The sequence below is a fragment of the Anomaloglossus baeobatrachus genome, chromosome 10 (assembly GCF_048569485.1).
Source record: "Anomaloglossus baeobatrachus isolate aAnoBae1 chromosome 10, aAnoBae1.hap1, whole genome shotgun sequence".
Classification (NCBI taxonomy): Eukaryota; Metazoa; Chordata; class Amphibia; order Anura; family Aromobatidae; genus Anomaloglossus; species Anomaloglossus baeobatrachus.
The window spans coordinates 193,981,390-194,001,512 of NC_134362.1; the positions used below are offsets into that span (position 1 = coordinate 193,981,390).

The 20,123-nt window shown below is 45.9% G+C and overlaps 1 protein-coding gene across 1 annotated transcript in view; it reads left to right on the forward strand.

The window, feature by feature from the left end:
• The window catches only part of CDH13 (cadherin 13), an 867,885-nt gene that overhangs the window by 667,745 nt on the left and 180,017 nt on the right, over window positions 1-20,123 (forward strand). Inside the window, exon 8 of the mRNA XM_075326087.1 lies at window positions 15,800-15,940. Within this exon, the coding sequence (XP_075182202.1) occupies window positions 15,800-15,940 (141 nt within the window). The remainder of the gene's footprint in view (window positions 1-15,799; window positions 15,941-20,123) is intronic.

The following is a 20,123-nucleotide window of genomic DNA, read 5'->3' on the forward strand; positions in this document are numbered from 1 at the left end:
ATACTGCCCCTATGTACAAGAATATAACTACGATACTACTGCTCCTATGTACAAGAATATAACTACTATAATACTGCCCCCTATGTACAAGAATATAACTACTATAATACTGCCCCTATGTACAAGAATATAACTACTATAATACTGCCCCCTATGTGCAAGAATATAACTACTATAATACTGCCCCTATGTACAAGAATATAACTACTATAATACTGCCCCTATGTGCAAGAATATAACTACTATAATACTGCCCCCTATGTACAAGAATATAACTACTATAATACTGCCCCTATGTACAAGAATATGACTACTATAATACTGCTCCCTATGTACAAGAATATAACTACTATAATACTGCCCCTATGTACAAGAATATAACTACTATAATACTGCCCCCTATGTACAAGAATATAACTACTATAATACTGCCCCCTATGTACAAGAATATAACTACTATAATACTGCTCCCTATGTACAGGAATATAACTACTATAATACTGCCCCCTATGTGCAAGAATATAACTACTATAATACTGCTCCTATGTACAAGAATATAACAATTCAGCAACTCCTGATATAGGAGAATAGACCTCTTCAAATTTAGGGAATATAGCATCAGAGGTTAAAATTTAACTTTTAATCTAGTATTAAAATCCTTTTAGACTAAAACATTAACCCAAAGTTCTCTGGATTGCTGTCGTTAAACAGCCCTCACAGCCCCAGAGAACCTATGACATAACAAACCAATCAAAAAAACACAACAAACACAAAACAAAATTGAGTATGATGGTTAACACTCCAAAAAGGACAGTGGTCCAATATGAGTATATAAAAAATCATCAAAAACAACTCAATATAATAAACATATAGTGCACGGTAATCCTCAAAGAGGAATTTACCAATTCAAAATTTACAGAGTGAGTTAGGATTGATCTCACCCATTCTTGCAGCTTGGGGTGCAGAAGGCTTCCTCTATATGGGTCCACACAGCGTCAGCTGGCCCTATACTGACCCTAGAAGACCTTCATAATGTCTAACACCCCAAAGCTTCTGCTCTTACAAGAACAGACCACATCTAGTCCTCTCTTGTGCCCCTACAATATTCCTGGCCCTCGTCCCGACGCGTTTCATCAATTCCGACTCATCAGGGGACTTCAGTATTGCATTTAGAGGTAACAGGTCCTACACCCAGACTCACATAGGAGCTGATGCAGGCACAGAAGAGAGTATATATATATAGCAGAGCCAATCATGAATTGCACTTAATCAGAAACTCACCAATGGCCAGTTTCATCCCCAGGTGTTCATGTTCAGTCATTATTTTCACTTTCCAATATACAACGCCACGCTATATGTATAGAGGCACATGGTGGCTCAGTGCAGCGTGCGTTCCACAGTAAAACATGTATATCCGGTGTGTACATCACATCCGGAATCATTCCGGATGCCTTTCACCGACAGCCAATCGGAATGCGCCATACTGGCGCGCCTCTCAGCCAATCGCATTCATCCACACATAGGTATTAGGGGCGTGTTTGCACTGCCCAGGACACACTGCGCAGGCTCCTCCTGTGGAACGCATACATCCGCGTTCCACACAGAGGTCACCGGATGTATGAATCGCGTCACATCCGGTTTATCCGGGCAGCGCGTCACAGGGCACCGCTCCTATACAGGAACTATCACAGATGGGGGCGTGTTTGCTACTACGTGACATGTCCCACAGAGACGCAGCTCTCCGATACCTAGCGCAGCTCCCTACAAGGAGTACACAAACCAGCGCTCCACATCACGTAGCTAAAATTCAATACCAGGTGTTATCTTAGTCCACCCCCGTAAGTTATAGTACCATTAGATCACCATATATACCGAACATAACAGGTTATGCTGTACAGTTTCTATAACCCAGGATCTCCCTAGGTTAAAATCACTATGGGAGATAGTATAGCATATAATTGCCCTCATATACACCAAAGGTACATATACTGTGCACAATCTGACTACGGGAATGCCTATTTCTCCAACCCTCTCCTTTCCAATGTCATAACACCAGGGGGGGAGGATAAAAACATCACTAATGATTATTAGAAGTAGCTACTTTCCTATATGCATGTCAGTGGACCCATGCTACCAGTTCTAGGAGGCTACAAAAAACAATTATGCAAAACATCATACGGTGCATATAATGTTCTACTGGATTGGAAATGATGTTAACATGTACTCAATCATATGACTGATAATGGTGGAAAATAATGGGGGAAGGTGTGCTGTGACATCTATGTGTTACAATTGATCCTATGTACAAGAATATAACTACGATAATACTGCTCCTATGTACAAGAATATAACTACTATAATACTGCCCCCTATGTACAAGAATATAACTACTATAATACTGCCCCCTATCTACAAGAATATAACTACTATAATACTGCCCCTATGTACAAGAATATAACTACGATAATACTGCTCCTATGTACAAGAATATAACTACTATAATACTGCCCCCTATGTACAAGAATATAACTACTATAATACTGCCCCTATGTACAAGAATATAACTACTATAATACTGCCCCCTATGTGCAAGAATATAACTACTATAATACTGCCCCCTATGTACAAGAATATAACTACTATAATACTGCCCCTATGTACAAGAATATAACTACTATAATACTGCCCCCTATGTGCAAGAATATAACTACTATAATACTGCCCCTATGTACAAGAATATAACTACTATAATACTGCCCCTATCTACAAGAATATAACTACTATAATACTGCTCCTATGTACAAGAATATAACTACTATAATACTGCTCCTATATACAAGAATATAACTACTATAATACTGCCCCTATGTACAAGAATATAACTACTATAATACTGCTCCTATGTACAAGAATATAACTACTATAATACTGCTCCTATATACAAGAATATAACTACTATAATACTGCCCCTATGTACAAGAATATAACTACTATAATACTGCTCCTATGTACAAGAATATAACTACTATAATACTGCTCCTGTATACAAGAATATAACAACTATAATACTGCCCCTATGTACAAGAATATAACTACTATAATACTGCCCCCTATGTGCAAGAATATAACTACTATAATACTGCCCCTATGTGCAAGAATATAACTACTATAATACTGCCCCTATGTGAAAGAATATAACTACTATAATACTGCACCCTATGTACAAGAATATAACTACTATAATACTGCCCCTATGTACAAGAATATAACTACTATAATACTGCCCCCTATGTGCAAGAATATAACTACTATAATACTGCCCCTATGTACAAGAATATAACTACTATAATACTGCCCCTATCTACAAGAATATAACTACTATAATACTGCTCCTATGTACAAGAATATAACTACTATAATACTGCTCCTATATACAAGAATATAAATACTATAATACTGCCCCTATGTACAAGAATATAACTACTATAATACTGCCCCCTATGTGCAAGAATATAACTACTATAATACTGCCCCTATGTGCAAGAATATAACTACTATAATACTGCTCCTATGTACAAGAATATAACTACTATAATACTGCCCCCTATGTACAAGAATATAACTACTATAATACTGCCCCCTATGTGCAAGAATATAACTACTATAATACTGCCCCTATGTACAAGAATATAACTACTATAATACTGCCCCTATGTACAAGAATATAACTACTATAATACTGCTCCTATGTTCAAGAATATAACTACTATAATACTGCTCCTGTATACAAGAATATAACTACTATAATACTGCCCCTATGTACAAGAATATAACTACTATAATACTGCCCCCTATGTGCAAGAATATAACTACTATAATACTGCCCCTATGTGCAAGAATATAACTACTATAATACTGCCCCTATGTCAAAGAATATAGCTACTATAATACTGCCCCTATGTGCAAGAATATAACTACTATAATACTGCCCCTATGTCAAAGAATATAGCTACTATAATACTGCCCCCTATGTACAAGAATATAACTGCTATAATAGTGCCCCCTATGTGCAAGAATATAACTACTATAATACTGCTCCTATGTACAATAATATAACTACTATAATACTGCCCCCTATGTACAAGAATATAACTACTATAATACTGCCCCCTATGTGCAAGAATATAACTACTATAATACTGCCCCTATGTACAAGAATATAACTACTATAATACTGCCCCTATGTACAAGAATATAACTACTATAATACTGCTCCTATGTACAAGAATATAACTACTATAATACTGCTCCTATATACAAGAATATAACTACTATAATACTGCCCCTATGTACAAGAATATAACTACTATAATACTGCCCCCTATGTACAAGAATATAACTACTATAATACTGCCCCTATGTACAAGAATATAACTACTATAATACTGCCCCCTATGTACAAGAATATAACTGCTATAATACTGCTCCTATATACAAGAATATAACTACTATAATACTGCCCCTATGTACAAGAATATAACTACTATAATACTGCCTCCTATGTACAAGAATATAAGTACTATAATACTGCTCCTATGTACAAGAATATAACTACTATAATACTGCCCCTATGTACAAGAATATAACTACTATAATACTGCTCCCTATGTACAAGAATATAACTACTATAATACTGCTCCCTATGTACAAGAATATAACTGCTATAATACTGCTGTCACGCTCCCCGGCTCCCCGGCCACGCTCTCCGGCTCCCCTGCCTCGCTTCCCGGTTCCCCTGCCACGCTCCCCGGCTCCCCTGCCTCGCTTCCCGGCTCCTCTGCCAGGCGTCCCCCGCTCCACAGCCTCCATGCCCCATCACCTGCGGTCCCCAGGCGGCCTGGTCCCCGCTCCCTGCGCCCGTCGGCAACTCTGCTCCAGCCCGGCTCTCCTGCCTCCTGTTCACCGCTCCCTGCTCTGGCTTCTGGCACCCGGGCCTCGCGCATGCGCATTAGGGCGCGCGCGGTCATTGACCCTCTCTTAAAGGGCCAGTGTCCTCCAACAGGATATTGACGAATCAGGTACAGGGTATATAGGGAGATCCTTTCCAAGTGGGCGGGGCCTGTTCTTCGTGTTTTGCTAAGCTAGGAGTCAGGTCTCCTTGTGTTTTGTGGTATACTTACTTCTCTCTCTCCTAGAGCCGCTCCTGCCTCGCCAACCAGTTCTGACGATACCCGAACCCCGAACGGTGACGGTCTGCCATCCCGTCAAGTTCATACCATCTCCGATCCCTGTGGTGACCCGTCTTCTCGCTCCGTCGGTTCCGGACTCTGCCTGACGTCATCTCGGCCTCCGAACCTGAGCTCCGTCACCCGGACTACCTTCAGAGACTCCGTGGTCCCAGGGACTTCTACTCTCCTCTAAACGGACTGTCCTGCTACCTGTAGTGCTCCGGCTACCGGGCACCTTGCCCTCCGTGAGGTGTTCAGCCCAGTGGATCCACCTCCTGGGTCTGCCCGTCCACCTGGCCCTAACAGTAAGAACAGGCCATGGATCCCGCCGAAGCACTAGCGGCCCAGCTGGGCACCCTGCAGCAGGAACTCGTACGACAGCGCGAGACCCAGTCCCGCATGCTGGCCTTCATGTCCTCGGTGGATACCCGCCTGCACACGCTGCAAGCATCTGCCACGTCCCTGGCATCTCAGGTTACTACTGCACAGTCCACGGCCACGGTTCCCGTGGCGGCTACCTCGGAAGCTTCCAAACTCCGCTTGGCCTCTCCACCCCGATATGCCGGAGATCCCAAGACCTGCAGAGGATTCTTAAACCAGTGCTCCCTCCATTTCAAGCTGCTTCCGCACCTGTTTGCCTCCGACCAAGCCAAGGTGGCGTTTGTGATGTCCCATCTAGAGGGTGAGGCACTGGCCTGGATGAACCCCTTGTGGGAAAAGGAGGACCCTGTGACCACTAACATCCAGGACTTCCTGCAGGCATTTAGAAACACCTTTGACGAACCCGGACGTGCCGCCGCATCCGCCTCATCACTCCTCAGGCTACGTCAGGGGACCATGACGGTGGGGCAGTATGCCATCCGCTTCCGCACTTTGGCCTCAGAATTGGGGTGGAACAATGAAGCCCTCACCGCCGCCTTCTGGGAAGGACTCTCCAGTCGTATTAAGGACGAGCTGGCAGGCCGCGATGTTCCTTCCACCCTGGATGCCCTGATCGCACTAGCCACCCGCGTGGACCTCAGATTCCAGGAACGATCCAAAGAGGTGTCCCGTGAGAGACGTCCGATACGGCATTCCTCTCCTCCGCAGAAGCCCGCCGTACTTCAGTCAGCGTCGTCTGGTGTCTCTGTCCACGAGCCCATGCAGATTGACCGTTTGTGGCAGTCCAAACAACGCCGAGCAGAACGGCTCGCCAAGGGCCTCTGCTTCTACTGCGGAGAGGGCACACACCTTCTACGCTCCTGTCCAGAGAGGCCGGGAAACTCCAAAGCCTAGGGTTGGTAGGAGAGGCCACCCTAGGTGCTGGGACTCTCTCAGACCCGGTTACGTGGACTGTTCAAGTGACAACGGGAGAGACGCGGTTCACGGCCGAGGCGTACCTCGATTCCGGGGCAGCAGGCAATTTCATCCAGCAGGCCACGGTGGACAAGTACCAGGTGCCTGTTACTCCACTCGACAAACCCCTTGTGATTGCCTCTGTAGATGGGAGACCCCTCTCTGACACCATCTCGTGGATCACCAAGCCGGTGGAACTACGTATCGGTGCCCTGCACACCGAGAACATCGCTCTCTACGTCCTCCCACACATGTCTCATCAAATCCTGCTGGGACTCCCCTGGTTACGGACACACGAACCGTCAGTCAGCTGGTGTACTGGTGAAATCACCCGATGGGGCTCCTCTTGCCACGAGAACTGTCTGAAGACTATACAGCCCATCCGACGACCTCCGGTTCCGGAGTCCCTACCGGGACTGCCCTCGGCCTATTGGTCCTTCACGGACGTCTTTGATAAAAAGGAGTCAGAGGTACTTCCGCCACATCGTCCTTATGACTGTGCCATCGACCTACTCCCGGGAACTACACCACCTCGAGGACGGATATATCCGCTGTCTCCTGCTGAAACAAGAGCCATGTCTGCTTACATCACGGAGAACCTGGCAAGGGGATTCATTCGGAGATCCTCCTCTCCTGCGGGAGCAGGCTTCTTCTTCGTTAAGAAGAAAGAGGGCGACCTGCGCCCATGCATTGACTACCGGGGATTGAACCAAATCACCGTGAAAAATAAATACCCCCTGCCGCTCATCCCCGAATTGTTTTATCGGCTTAGAGGAGCTCGTGTGTTTACCAAGTTGGATCTTCGGGGTGCCTACAACCTGGTCCGCATCCGCTCTGGGGACGAATGGAAGACCGTATTCAATACTCGCGATGGGCACTATGAATACTGTGTGATGCCCTTCGGCCTGTGTAACGCACCAGCAGTGTTTCAGGAATTGGTGAACGACGTGTTCCGGGACCTTCTCTACGTCTGTGTAGTGGTGTATCTTGACGATATCCTGGTATTCTCTCCGGACCTCCAGACCCACAGAGAGAACGTGCAGCTGGTACTACAAAGACTGAGAGAGAATCGTCTGTACGCCAAGTACGAGAAGTGTGTCTTCGAGCAGTCTTCTCTTCCCTTCCTGGGTTACGTAATCTCCGATACCGGTCTGCAGATGGACCCGGAGAAGGTCTCTTCCATTCTCAACTGGCCCCCTCCTTCCGGACTGAAGGCAATCCAATGCTTTCTGGGATTCGCAAACTATTACCGTCAGTTCATCCCTCACTTCTCTGCTCTGACTGCACCTCTCACCGCCTTGACCAAGAAGGGGGCTAATCCAAAGGACTGGTCACCTGCGGCCGACGCCGCGTTTGGCTCCCTGAAACAGGCATTTGCTTCTTCCCCTGTGCTCCACCGTCCTGAGTTAAACCGACTGTTCACCTTGGAGGTGGATGCCTCCTCCTCGGGAGCCGGAGCAGTGCTCATGCAGAAGTCCTCCTCCGGGAAGATGGTTACTTGCGGTTTCTACTCCAAGAGCTTCTCAGCGCCTGAACGCAACTACACCATCGGTGACCGAGAGCTATTGGCAGTCAAACTGGCTCTGGAGGAATGGCGCTACCTTCTGGAGGGAGCAGTGTACCCCGTGATCATTTACACGGACCACAAGAACCTGTAATACCTGCGGTCCGCTCAGCGACTGAACCCACGGCAAGCCAGGTGGTCCTTGTTGTTTGCCAGGTTCGATTTTCAGCTCCATTTTCGACCCGCGGACAAGAATGTACGAGCAGATGCCTTGTCCAGGTCATTCATGCCCATGGAGCAGGAGGAGGAGACATCCCAGCCCATCATCTGCCCTAGTAAAATCATTCCGGTGGCCCCTGTCACCCTGGCCCAGATACCGCCCGGGAAGACCTATGTCTCTGAGACTGACAGGCAAAAAGTGTTGCACTGGGGCCATGCCTCGAAAATAGCCGGCCATGCTGGTCAGAAGAAAACATGGAGTACAATTGTACGTCACTACTGGTGGCCATCCCTTCGCACGGACGTCGCTTCTTTTGTCTCAGCCTGCTCCTCTTGTGCCAGGAACAAGACGCCCAAACACCTGCCATATGGTCGTCTTCTGCCTCTGCCTATACCCTCCGTTCCGTGGCAACACATTGCAATGGACTTTATTACGGACTTGCCCCTGTCCTCCGGACACACAGTCATATGGGTCGTTGTGGATCGGTTCTCCAAAATGGCTCATTTCGTCCCTATGGCTGGACTGCCCTCTGCCCAGGAACTCGCTGACGCCTATGTACAACACATCTTCCGGTTGCATGGCTTTCCATCACACATTGTGTCCGACAGAGGAACTCCGTTCACCTCCCGCTTCTGGAGGGCCCTCTGCAAACATCTGGGAGTGACTCTGGACTTTTCTTCAGCCTACCATCCTCAGTCGAATGGCCAAGTGGAACGAGTCAATCAGATCTTGACCTCCTTCTTACGTCACTACGTTAACGCCCATCACGACGACTGGTCCACGCTTCTTCCTTGGGCTGAATTTTCCCATAACCACCACGTCAGTGAGTCCTCCTCCAGCTTTCCCTTCCATGTCGTTTACGGACTTCAGCCTTCCGTCCCATTACCTGTATCTTCTTCCTCGGATGTCCCTGCTGCTGATGCTGTAGTCCGTGACTTTACGACAATTTGGGACTCTGTCAAGACGTCCCTTGGACGTGCTTCCCTGCGGATGAAGAGACACGCAGACAAGAGGCATCTGGATCCTCCGTGTTTCTCTCCAGGAGATCTGGTCTGGCTTGCTTCCAAGTACGTCCGCTTGAAGCTACCATCGTACAAGCTGGGTCCTCGCTACATCGGGCCGTTTAAAGTCATCAGCAAAATAAATGAGGTCTCCTACAAGCTGCAGCTCCCGGCCACGATGAGAATACCCAACTCCTTCCACGTCTCCCTGCTCAAGCCGGTTGTCCTTGGTCCCTTCTCCGCTGCTGCCAGTTCTGCTCCTCCTCCTATTGCTGATGATGACATCTATGCGGTAAGGGATATCGTGGCCATGAAAACCGTGCGGGGCCGACAGTTCTTCCTGGTGGACTGGGCAGGGTATGGTCCTGAGGATAGATCCTGGGAACCCCGGGAGAATGTGGGTACTCCCCTGATACGTGCCTTCCTGTCCCGGTTGTGGGGAGGGGGGCGTGGGGGAGGGGGTACTGTCACGCTCCCCGGCTCCCCTGTCACGCTCTCCGGCTCCCCTGCCTCGCTTCCCGGCTCCCCTGCCACGCTCCCCGGCTCCCCTGCCTCGCTTCCCGGCTCCTCTGCCAGGCGTCCCCAGCTCCACAGCCTCCATGCCCCATCACCTGCGGTCCCCAGGCAGCCTGGTCCCCGCTCCCAGCGCCCGTCGGCAACTCTGCTCCAGCCCGGCTCTCCTGCCTCCCGTTCACCGCTCCCTGCTCTGGCTTCTGGCAACCGGGCCTCGCGCATGCGCATTAGGGCGCGCGCGTGGTCATTGACCCTCTCTTAAAGGGCCAGTGTCCTCCAACAGGATATTGAAGAATCAGGTACAGGGTATATAGGGAGATCCTTTCCAAGTGGGCGGGGCCTGTTCTTCGTGTTTTGCTAAGCTAGGAGTCAGGTCTCCTTGTGTTTTGTGGTATACTTACCTCTCTCTCTCCTAGAGCCGCTCCTGCCTCGCCAACCGGTTCTGACGATACCCGAACCCCGAACGGTGACGGTCTGCCATCCCGTCAAGTTCATACCATCTCCGATCCTTGTGGTGACCCGTCTTCTCGCTCCGTCGGTTCCGGACTCTGCCTGACGTCATCTCGGCCTCCGAACCTGAGCTCCGTCACCCGGACTACCTTCAGAGACTCCGTGGTCCCAGGGACTTCTACTCTCCTCTGAACGGACTGTCCTGCTACCTGTAGTGCTCCGGCTACCGGGCACCTTGCCCTCGGTGAGGTGTTCAGCCCAGTGGATCCACCTCCTGGGTCTGCCCGTCCACCTGGCCCTAACAACTGCCCCTATATACAAGAATATAACTACTATAATACTACTCCTATGTACAAGAATATAACTACTATAATACTGCCCCTATATACAAGAATATAACTACTATAATACTGCCCCTATATACAAGAATATAACTACTATAATACTGCCCCCTATGTACAAGAATATAACTACTATAATACTGTCCCTATGTACAAGAATATAACTACTATAATACTGCCCCCTATGTACAAGAATATAACTACTATAATACTGTCCCTATGTACAAGAATATAACTACTATAATACTGCACCTATGTACAAGAATATAACTACTATAATACTGTCCCTATGTACAAGCATATAACTACTATAATACTGCACCTATGTACAAGAATATAACTACTATAATACTGCCCCTATGTACAAGAATATAACTACTATAATACTGCCCCTATGTACAAGAATATAACTACTATAATACTGCTCCATATTTACAAGAATATAACTACTATAATACTGCCCCTATGTACCAGAATATAACTACTATAATACTGCCCCTATGTACAAGAATATAACTACCATAATACTGCCCTCTATGTACAAGAATATAACTACTATAATACTGCCCCTATGTACAAGAATATAACTACTATAATACTGCCCCTATGTACAAGAATATAACTACTATAATACTGCTCCCTATGTACAAGAATATAACTACTATAATACTGCTCCCTATGTACAAGAATATAACTACTATAATACTGCCCCTATGTACAAGAATATAACTACTATAATACTGCCCTCTATGTACAAGAATATAACTATTATAATACTGCCCCTATGTACAAGAATATAACTACTATAATACTGCTCCCTATGTACAAGAATATAACTACTATAATACTGCTCCCTATGTACAAGAATATAACTACTATAATACTGCCCCTATATACAAGAATATAACTACTATAATACTGTCCCTATGTGCAAGAATATAACTACTATAATACTGCCCCTATATACAAGAATATAACTACTATAATACTGCCCCCTATGTACAAGAATATAACTACTATAATACTGCTCCCTATGTACAAGAATATAACTACTATAATACTGCTCCCTATGTACAAGAATATAACTACTATAATACTGCCCCCTATGTACAAGAATATCACTACTATAACACTGCTCCCTATGTACAAGAATATAATTACTATAATACTCCCCCTATATACAAGAATATAACTACTATAATACTGCCCCTATATACAAGAATATAACTACTATAATACTGCCCCCTATGTACAAGAATATAACTACTATAATACTGCCCCTATGTACAAGAATATAACTACTATAATACTGCTCCATATTTACAAGAATATAACTACTATAATACTGCTCCCCATGTACAAGAATAAAACTACTATAATACTGCTCCCTATGTTCAATAATGCAACTGCTATACTAATGAAAACCGCTGATCCTGTTTTGTATTTGTTATGTAGAAGTAAGTATATTTTAGTGTAGTTTATGCTTATTTTTGAGTTTTCTCATCCTGCACCTGCACGGAAACAATCAGAGCCTCCATGTTCACTCACTTAAGGAACTGTTCTGCGTAAAACAACATTAGTTGGTAAATTGGCGCAGAAATGATCACATTGAAAACCGCCCTTCTATGAAGAAAGCAACAATCTATTAAAGACAATAGACGGAGAAGTCGCCAGTCGGGGGCTTTTTATTCTGCTGTAGTTGGAGTTTTCAGGCGATGGAATTTTTCTTTTCTGGGGAAACATCCGTGCCGACTCCGCGGGCATCTCATCCCCCGTCGGGAAATAGGACTAATGTCTCCTTGATGTTTCCATTGTAATCTGAGAAGTAATGTTTTGGAGGAGCTGAGCTTGCAGATTTTTTTATGGTTACTGAGTGTGAACTCTTTTCCATATAACTTTTATTTTCTCCCAAAATTATGCCGGTTTCTCAAGTAACAGAAATACTTTGAGAGCGCCGAAGTAGCCAAGGTTGTGCCCATCAGATTATTGTGACGAGTGTGTTATATCTTGTGTTGGAGTCGATTTGTTTTCTTTTGATGCTGAAGGAGTTAACAACTTACATCTGCTGCATCTTGCCGTCATGCCCTTCCTCTATATTTACCCACTCCTGGTTTTACTCCATACCGGTGAGAGATCTTCTATACTGACCACTTTGAAGGAGCCTTTCTCTGAAGAAGCTGAGGTGTTGTTTTAATTGCAGCTGTGAAGTTTCCATCTGAAGAAAGAAAGGATTGTTTTGTTGTGTCCTTTCCCAACCGTTTTTCTTACCCTCCTTGTATTATTCCCCATTTTGAGACCATAATGCGGGCGTCACACGGTACGATATATCGGGCGACATATCGTCGGGGTCACGTCGGTAGTGACGCACATCCGGCATCGTCAGAGATATCGTACTGTGAGACACCTCGGAACAACTGTGAACGAGCAAAAATACTCACCTTATTGTTGCTCGTTGACACGTCGTTCATTTCCAAAAAGTCGGTCCTCCTTCTGTGCTCCGGTTGTTCATCGTTCCCGAGGCAGCACACATCGCTACGTGTGACACCCTGGGAACGACGAACACAGCTTACCTACGTCCCACCGGCAATGCGGAAGGAAGGAGGTCGGCGGGATGTTACATCCCGCTCATCTCCCCCCCTCCGCTTCTATTGGCCGGCCACTGTGTGACGTCGCTGTGACGCCGAATGTCCCTCCCCCTTCAGGAAGAGGATGTTCGCCGCCCACAGCGAGGTTGTCCGGGAGGTAAGTACGTGTGAGGGGGGTTCACGACTTTGTGCGCCACGGGCAACTAATTGCCCGTGACGCACAAATGACCGGGGCGGGTACGATTGCTCGTGCAATCGCACGATAGATCGTCCTGTGTGACACCGGCTTTACTGACGCAAATGTATCACATCCACAGGTTACATCTTATTTTGAAGTGGATTTTGTTTCTGATGTTTAAGGGGTTAATGACTTAATCACAGCTGGTGCATCTTGTCATCACGCCCTTCCGCTATATATACCCACTCCTGGTTTTACTCCATGCTGGTGATAGATCTTCTATACTGATTATTTTGAAGGCACCTATCTCTTGAGAAGCGAAGGTATTGTTTCAATTGCAGTTGTGAAGTTTCCATCTGAAGAAACCAAGGAATGTTTTGTTGTGTCTTTTCCCAACCATTTTTCTTACCTTCCTTGTGTTATTCTCCATTTTGAGACCATTACTGTCGCAAATGTGTCACATCAACAGGTTACATCTAGTGTTGAAGTGTAGTTACATTCTGATGCTGAAGGGATTAATGACTTAACCCTAGAACGTGCAACCATAGAAATCAGCCATAGAAAACAAGTAACCTAGCATGCCTACGAGGCCCCAGGTATGCTTTCTAGGGTTAATCACAGCTGCTGCATCTTGTCATCTTGTCCTTGCGCTATATATACCCACTCCTGGTTTTACTCCATGCCGGTGGTAGATTTTCTATACTGTTCACTTTGAAGGAGTCTATCTCTGGAGAAGCTGAGGTGTTGTTTCAGTTACAGCTGTAAAGTTTTCTGCGGAATAAACAAAGGAGTGTTATTTGTTGTGTCTTTTCCTAACCGTTTTTCTTACCTTCCTTGTCTTATTCACCATTTTGAGACAATTACAGTCGCAAATTTGTCACATCCGCAGGTTACATCTTGTTTTGGAGTGGATTTACTTTCTTTTGTTGGTTGCTGAAGGGGTTAACCACTTAATCTTAGCTGCTGCATCTTGTCATCACGCCCTTCCTCTATATTTACCCACTCCGGGTTTTACTCCATGCTGGTGATACATCTTCTATACTGACTATTTTGAAAGAGCCTATCTCAGGAGAAGCTGAGGTGTTGTTTCAGTTACAGCTGTAATGTTCTCTGCAGAATAAAAAAGGAGTGTTATTTGTTGTATCTTTTCCTAGCCATTTTTCTTACCTTCCTTGTCTTATTCTCCATTTTGAGACCATTACTGTCGCAAATGTGTCACATCCGCAGGTTACATCTTGTTTTGGAGTGGATTTACTTTCTTTTGATGCTGAAGGGGTTAACCACTTAATCTTAGCTGCTGCATCTTGTCATCACGCCCTTCCTCTATATTTACCCACTCCGGGTTTTACTCCATGCCGGTGATAGCTCTTCTATACTGACCACATTGAAGAAGCCTTTCTCTGGAGAAGCAGATGTGTTGTTTAAGTTGCAGCTGGGAAGTTGCCAGTGAAAGAAACCAAAAAGTGTTATTTGTTGGGTCTTTGTTGTGCATAGAACAAAATACCCTATAAAACTGTGACATTTATTAGATATTATTAAAACAATGCAAAAAAACCTACCAAATTTAATAGCCTAATACTAAATGTACAGGAAAGGAGAATACTGACCCGGATAAGTTTCTCCCTACTGTACACTGCCTACCTAGCAGCAGAGGTCAGCATCCTAGATATGTTATGGCGCCCCCACTCACTGATGACTGTGCTTATATCTCCCTGCGTATCCCTGCCAGAAAAATAATAAGGTGAATCGTGCATAACACATATACAAATCTGACAGCTGTGGAGTATATGTAATATAAGGTCGATAAAAAGGAGGTTACTCATCACTCTCCCAATGGGAATATCATTGCCTCATGTCTCTTCCTCAACGTGTTTCCCTCTGTAAGGTTCTTCAGGAGGCTGATGGTGGATAGAAGTAGATCTTGTTCTTGTGTTACGCTTGTATGTGCTGATGTATGCTTCAGATCTCCAGCAGATGGATAGGGGTAGTAAAGGGGATCCCTCCTTGATAGCACAAAAAGGATAAAGTCTTTTGCCACCCTTTTGCCTTACCTTCTTTGTGTTATTGCAATAGAGGGACTAGTGTCTCGCGCTTAGCTACTCACTAGTCAGGGCAAGTTTAAGGTCATTTCTTTTACCTAAATGTCGAGAGTGCAGAAGTTACAAGAAACATTGTCCTGAAATACTCTGTGCTGCTAGAAAACATATTGGCTTTTCTATCCGCTTCTTTTGTGCTGGAATACTCTGTGCTGCTGTGAGGTCCCTGATTTTTCCAGTCTCCCTATATGATCACATTCAGCCATGTGGTTGCTGCAGGGGCTGCAGCCATATTAGTGCCCTTGTTGTTTCGGGGCATCGAGGGTCCTTTTTGCCCCCAGTATTATATACGGCGCATGGTCCATCATTAGGTATAGTAGTAATTAGTGATGTCTTCTTGTCTTGCAGACGCTGATCGCTCCTCAGTACGAGCTGATAGTGGAGGCTAAGGACATGGCCGGCCTCGATGTGGGATTAATTGGAACAGCCACAGCCACCATTGTCATTGATGATAAAAATGACCACCCGCCCGAATTCACCAAAAAAGAGGTACGTGCTCCTTTAATACCTGATTACTCTGTATAATAAACATTTTACGTATTTACAAAACATTATTCTGCCCTATTATGGACCCTCCATCTCGTTACCAGAGTTAGGAGAACGTCTTCTGCGCTGGCATCATGCAAGCAACGCTCATGTGTATGGACAAGGTGTAATACCTGGTGTTACCTCTAGGGGCGCTGCAGAGAAATTGAACATTTACTGGCAGGTTTAAACACAGATTGGTTGATTGATGGAGGGACTTGCGTGTAGTCAATGAAGCCTTCATACGTGGGTTCGTCCATTGTGAAGACACCTCTTCATGTGTTAAAGACTCGAAACGTATAATGTTGACAACGTACAAGTGAATATTGACAAGAGATACTCAATTCTGATAGATAGGGGTGTAATGATTGAGGTCCTGACCGAGCCAGTGCAGGAGGGGGGCCCACTAGTGTCTATTGCAGTTTTATGTGTGTCCTCAGTTGCATATTCAGCTGAAATGTATTGTGGTGCAGAGACCCGCCGGCTCCCTGCACCGCAATACACACCACCAACCAATCAAAGGCCGGCAGCTGATGTCAGGGTGCCAGTCACTGGCAGAGCATGGCAGTGATGTCATGTGCTGTGCCTCTAACTGTGAAGTCAACTAAGTGCCAGCTATAGAAGGGGATGCCGAGCATAGTGGGAGCAGGGGAAGGTGAGAGGAATATATAATTTTTAAAATGTGTTGGAGAACAGCAGAAAAACAGGGAAAATTATTATTGGAAAGGCTCCCCCAGGATTGGGGACAATATGTCAGGAAGGGTCTCAGGGTGGAGGACATTATTACTGGAACAGGCCCAAAGGGTGGACAGTATACCAGGAAGGGGCACAGAAGGGGGACATTATATTAGGAAGAGGCCCAGAATGGAGGACATTGTATCAGGAAGTGGCCCAGAAAGGAGGAAATTATATCAGGAAAGGGCCCGGAATGGGAGGCATTGCAGTATACCAGAAAAAATACCCAGAATGAGGCACATTATGCCAAGAAGGGGGGCCCAGATTGGGGACATTATATAAGGAAGTGGCCTAGATTGGAGGAAATTAGATCAGGAAGGGGCCTATAATGGAGTAATCTGTATCAGAAAAACAGGGAACATAATTACAGGAAATGGTCCCCCAGGATTGGGGACAATATGTCAGGAAGGGGTTCAGGGTGGAGGACATTATTACTGGAAGAGGCCCAAATGGCGGACAGTATACCAGGAAGGAGCCCAGAAGGGGGGACATTATATCAGGAAGGGGCCCAAAATGGAGAACATTATATCAGGAATGGGCCCACAATGGAGGACATTGTATCAGGAAGGGGCCCAGACAGGAGGAAATTATATCAGGAAAGGGCCCAGAATGGGAGGCATTGCAGTATACCAGAAAAAATACCCAGGATGAGGCACATTATACCAAGAAGGGGGGCCCAGATTGGGGACATTATATAAGGAAGTGGCCTAGATTGGAGGAAATTAGATCAGGAATGGGCCTAGAATGGAGTAAACTATATCAGAAAAACAGGGAACATAATTACAGGAAATGGTCCCCCAGGATTGGGGACAATATGTCAGGAAGGGGCTCAGGGTGGAGGACATTATTACTGGAAGAGGCCCAAATGGCAGACATTATATCAGGAAGGGGCCCAGAATGGAGGACATTTTATCATAAAGGGGCCCAGAATGGAGGGCATTATATCTTAAAGGGGCCCAGACTAGGGACATTATATTAGGAAGGGGATAGAATGGGAGGTATTGCAGTATACCAGAAAAAATACCCAGGGTGAGGCACATTATACCAAGAAGGGGGGCCCAGATTGGGGACATTATATAAGGAAGTGGCCTAGATTGGAGGAAATTAGATCAGGAAGGGGCCTAGAATGGAGTAAACTATATCAGAAAAACAGGGAACATAATTACAGGAAATGGTCCCCCGAATTGAGGACGTTATGCCAGGAAGGGACTGAGGATGGATGACATTATTACTGGAAGAGACCCAGATTGGTGACATTATACCAGGAAAGTACCCAAAATGGAGACCATTATATCAGGAAGGAGCCCAGAATAAAGGATAATAGACAGGAAGGGGCCCAGAATGGAGAAAATTAGATCAGAAAGGGGCCAAGAATGGAGGAAAATATATCAGAAAGGTTCCCAGAATGGAGGACATTATTACTCTAGGATACCAGGATGGGGAACATTTTAGCAGGAAAATGTCACAAGGTATATGAAGGTAGGACAGGGGCCCCTAAACTGGCCCTCAGACTTGCAACCCTGCGCTGTCCCTTATCTTGAAGGTAGGTTTGATGGTAACCAGGTCCGAGCCCACAGCATAGCCCTAACTCCTGTCCAGGCCCTGATCTTACTCCCCCTCTCCCCCACCTAGACCGAAAAACACAAAGACAAAACCCCACAAAATGACACAGACAAGGGAGAACTGAAACTCATACACACAGCACTCAAGACCCAGAGGAGAGACAATATTTGTACTGGGGAGTAATGCAAAAGGGGAGAAAGTAACGCACAACAGGGGAACTTCCACACCACTCAGAAGTGGAGGACGGATCAGCAGGAGCAGGAGAAACACCAAGACCGGGATCGCAGAAACTTTCATCGGCACCTACAGGAGGCCAGCCGTGCTTATTATAGGGAGGAGACAGCTGCACTTGGCAGTCAGCAACCTGAGCTCTTAGCACAGCTGAAGACCAGTGAACCCGAATCAGCCGTCGCCCAACTCTGGTGGAACAATACAGAAGCATCAGGCTGCTTATCAGACTCTGTAGTGTGAGCAGAGTCTTATGCCACCGTGTCAGCAGGTGTATACAGAGTTGACAGAAAGGGCCAAGAATGGAGGACATTATATCAGGATGAGCCCAGAATGGAGTAAATTACAGTATACCAGGAAAAGGCCAAGATGGGGGAAATTATGTAAGGAAAGGGCCCATAATCGGGGACATTATATCAGGAAGGGGCAAAGAATGGAGGATATTATATCAGGAAGGGCCCAGAATGTGGGAAATTACAGTATACCGGGAAAGGCCCTTTTGTTTTTTCATTATTACAGGAAGGGTCCCGGATGGGGGGTCATTATTACAGGAAGAGGCCAGGTTGGAGGACATTATTACAGGAAGAGGCCAGGATGGGGGACATTATCACAGAAAGAAGCCAGGATGGGGGACATTATTACAGGAAGAGGTCAGGATGGGGGACATTATTACAGGAAGAGGCAAGGATGGGGAACATTATTACAGGAAGAGGCAAGGATGGGGGACATTATTACAGGAAGGGGCCAGGATGGGGGACATTATTACAGGAAGAGGCAAGGATGGGGGACATTATTACAGGAAGGGGCTAGGATGGGGGACATTATTACAGGAAGAGGCAAGGATGGGGGACATTATTACAGGAAGGGGCCAGGATGGGGGACATTAGTACAGAAAGGGACCAGGATGGGGAACATTATTACAGGAAGAGGCAAGGATGGGGGACATTATAGGAAGGTGCCAGGATGGAGGACATCATTACAGGAAGGGCCCAGGATGGGGGGCATTAGTATAGGAAGGGGCTAGGATGGGGGTCATTATTACAGGAAGGGGGCATTAGTACAGGAAGGGGCCACGATGTGGGACATTAGTACAGAAAGGGGCCAGGATGGGGGACATTATTACAGGAAGGGGCCAGGATGGGGGACATTATTACAGGAAGGGGCCAGGATGGGGGACATTATTACAGGAAGAGGCAAGGATGGGGGACATTAGTACAGGAAGGGGCCAGGATGGGGGACATTATTACAGGAAGGGGCCAGGATGGGGGACATTATTACAGGAAGGGGCCACGATGGGGGACATTATTACAGGAAGGGGCCAGGAATAGGGGACATTATTACATGAAGGGACCAATATGGGGACATCATCATGTGGGGGCCAAATGTTTGTCTTTATAGGATCTAGAACGTTACAAAGACCCATAAATCTGACCAAAATGCAGGTGGGGGCCCAGGTCCCAATTTTACATTGGGGGCCCTTAGGGCTCTAGCTAGGCCATTGTACAGATTGATAGATACACTGAGAGATATAGAAAGATAGATATTGATAGAAAAATACTGATAGATATGGATTTAGAGAGATATTAGATATTTCTCTGCTCCATATACTCCAGACTAATCC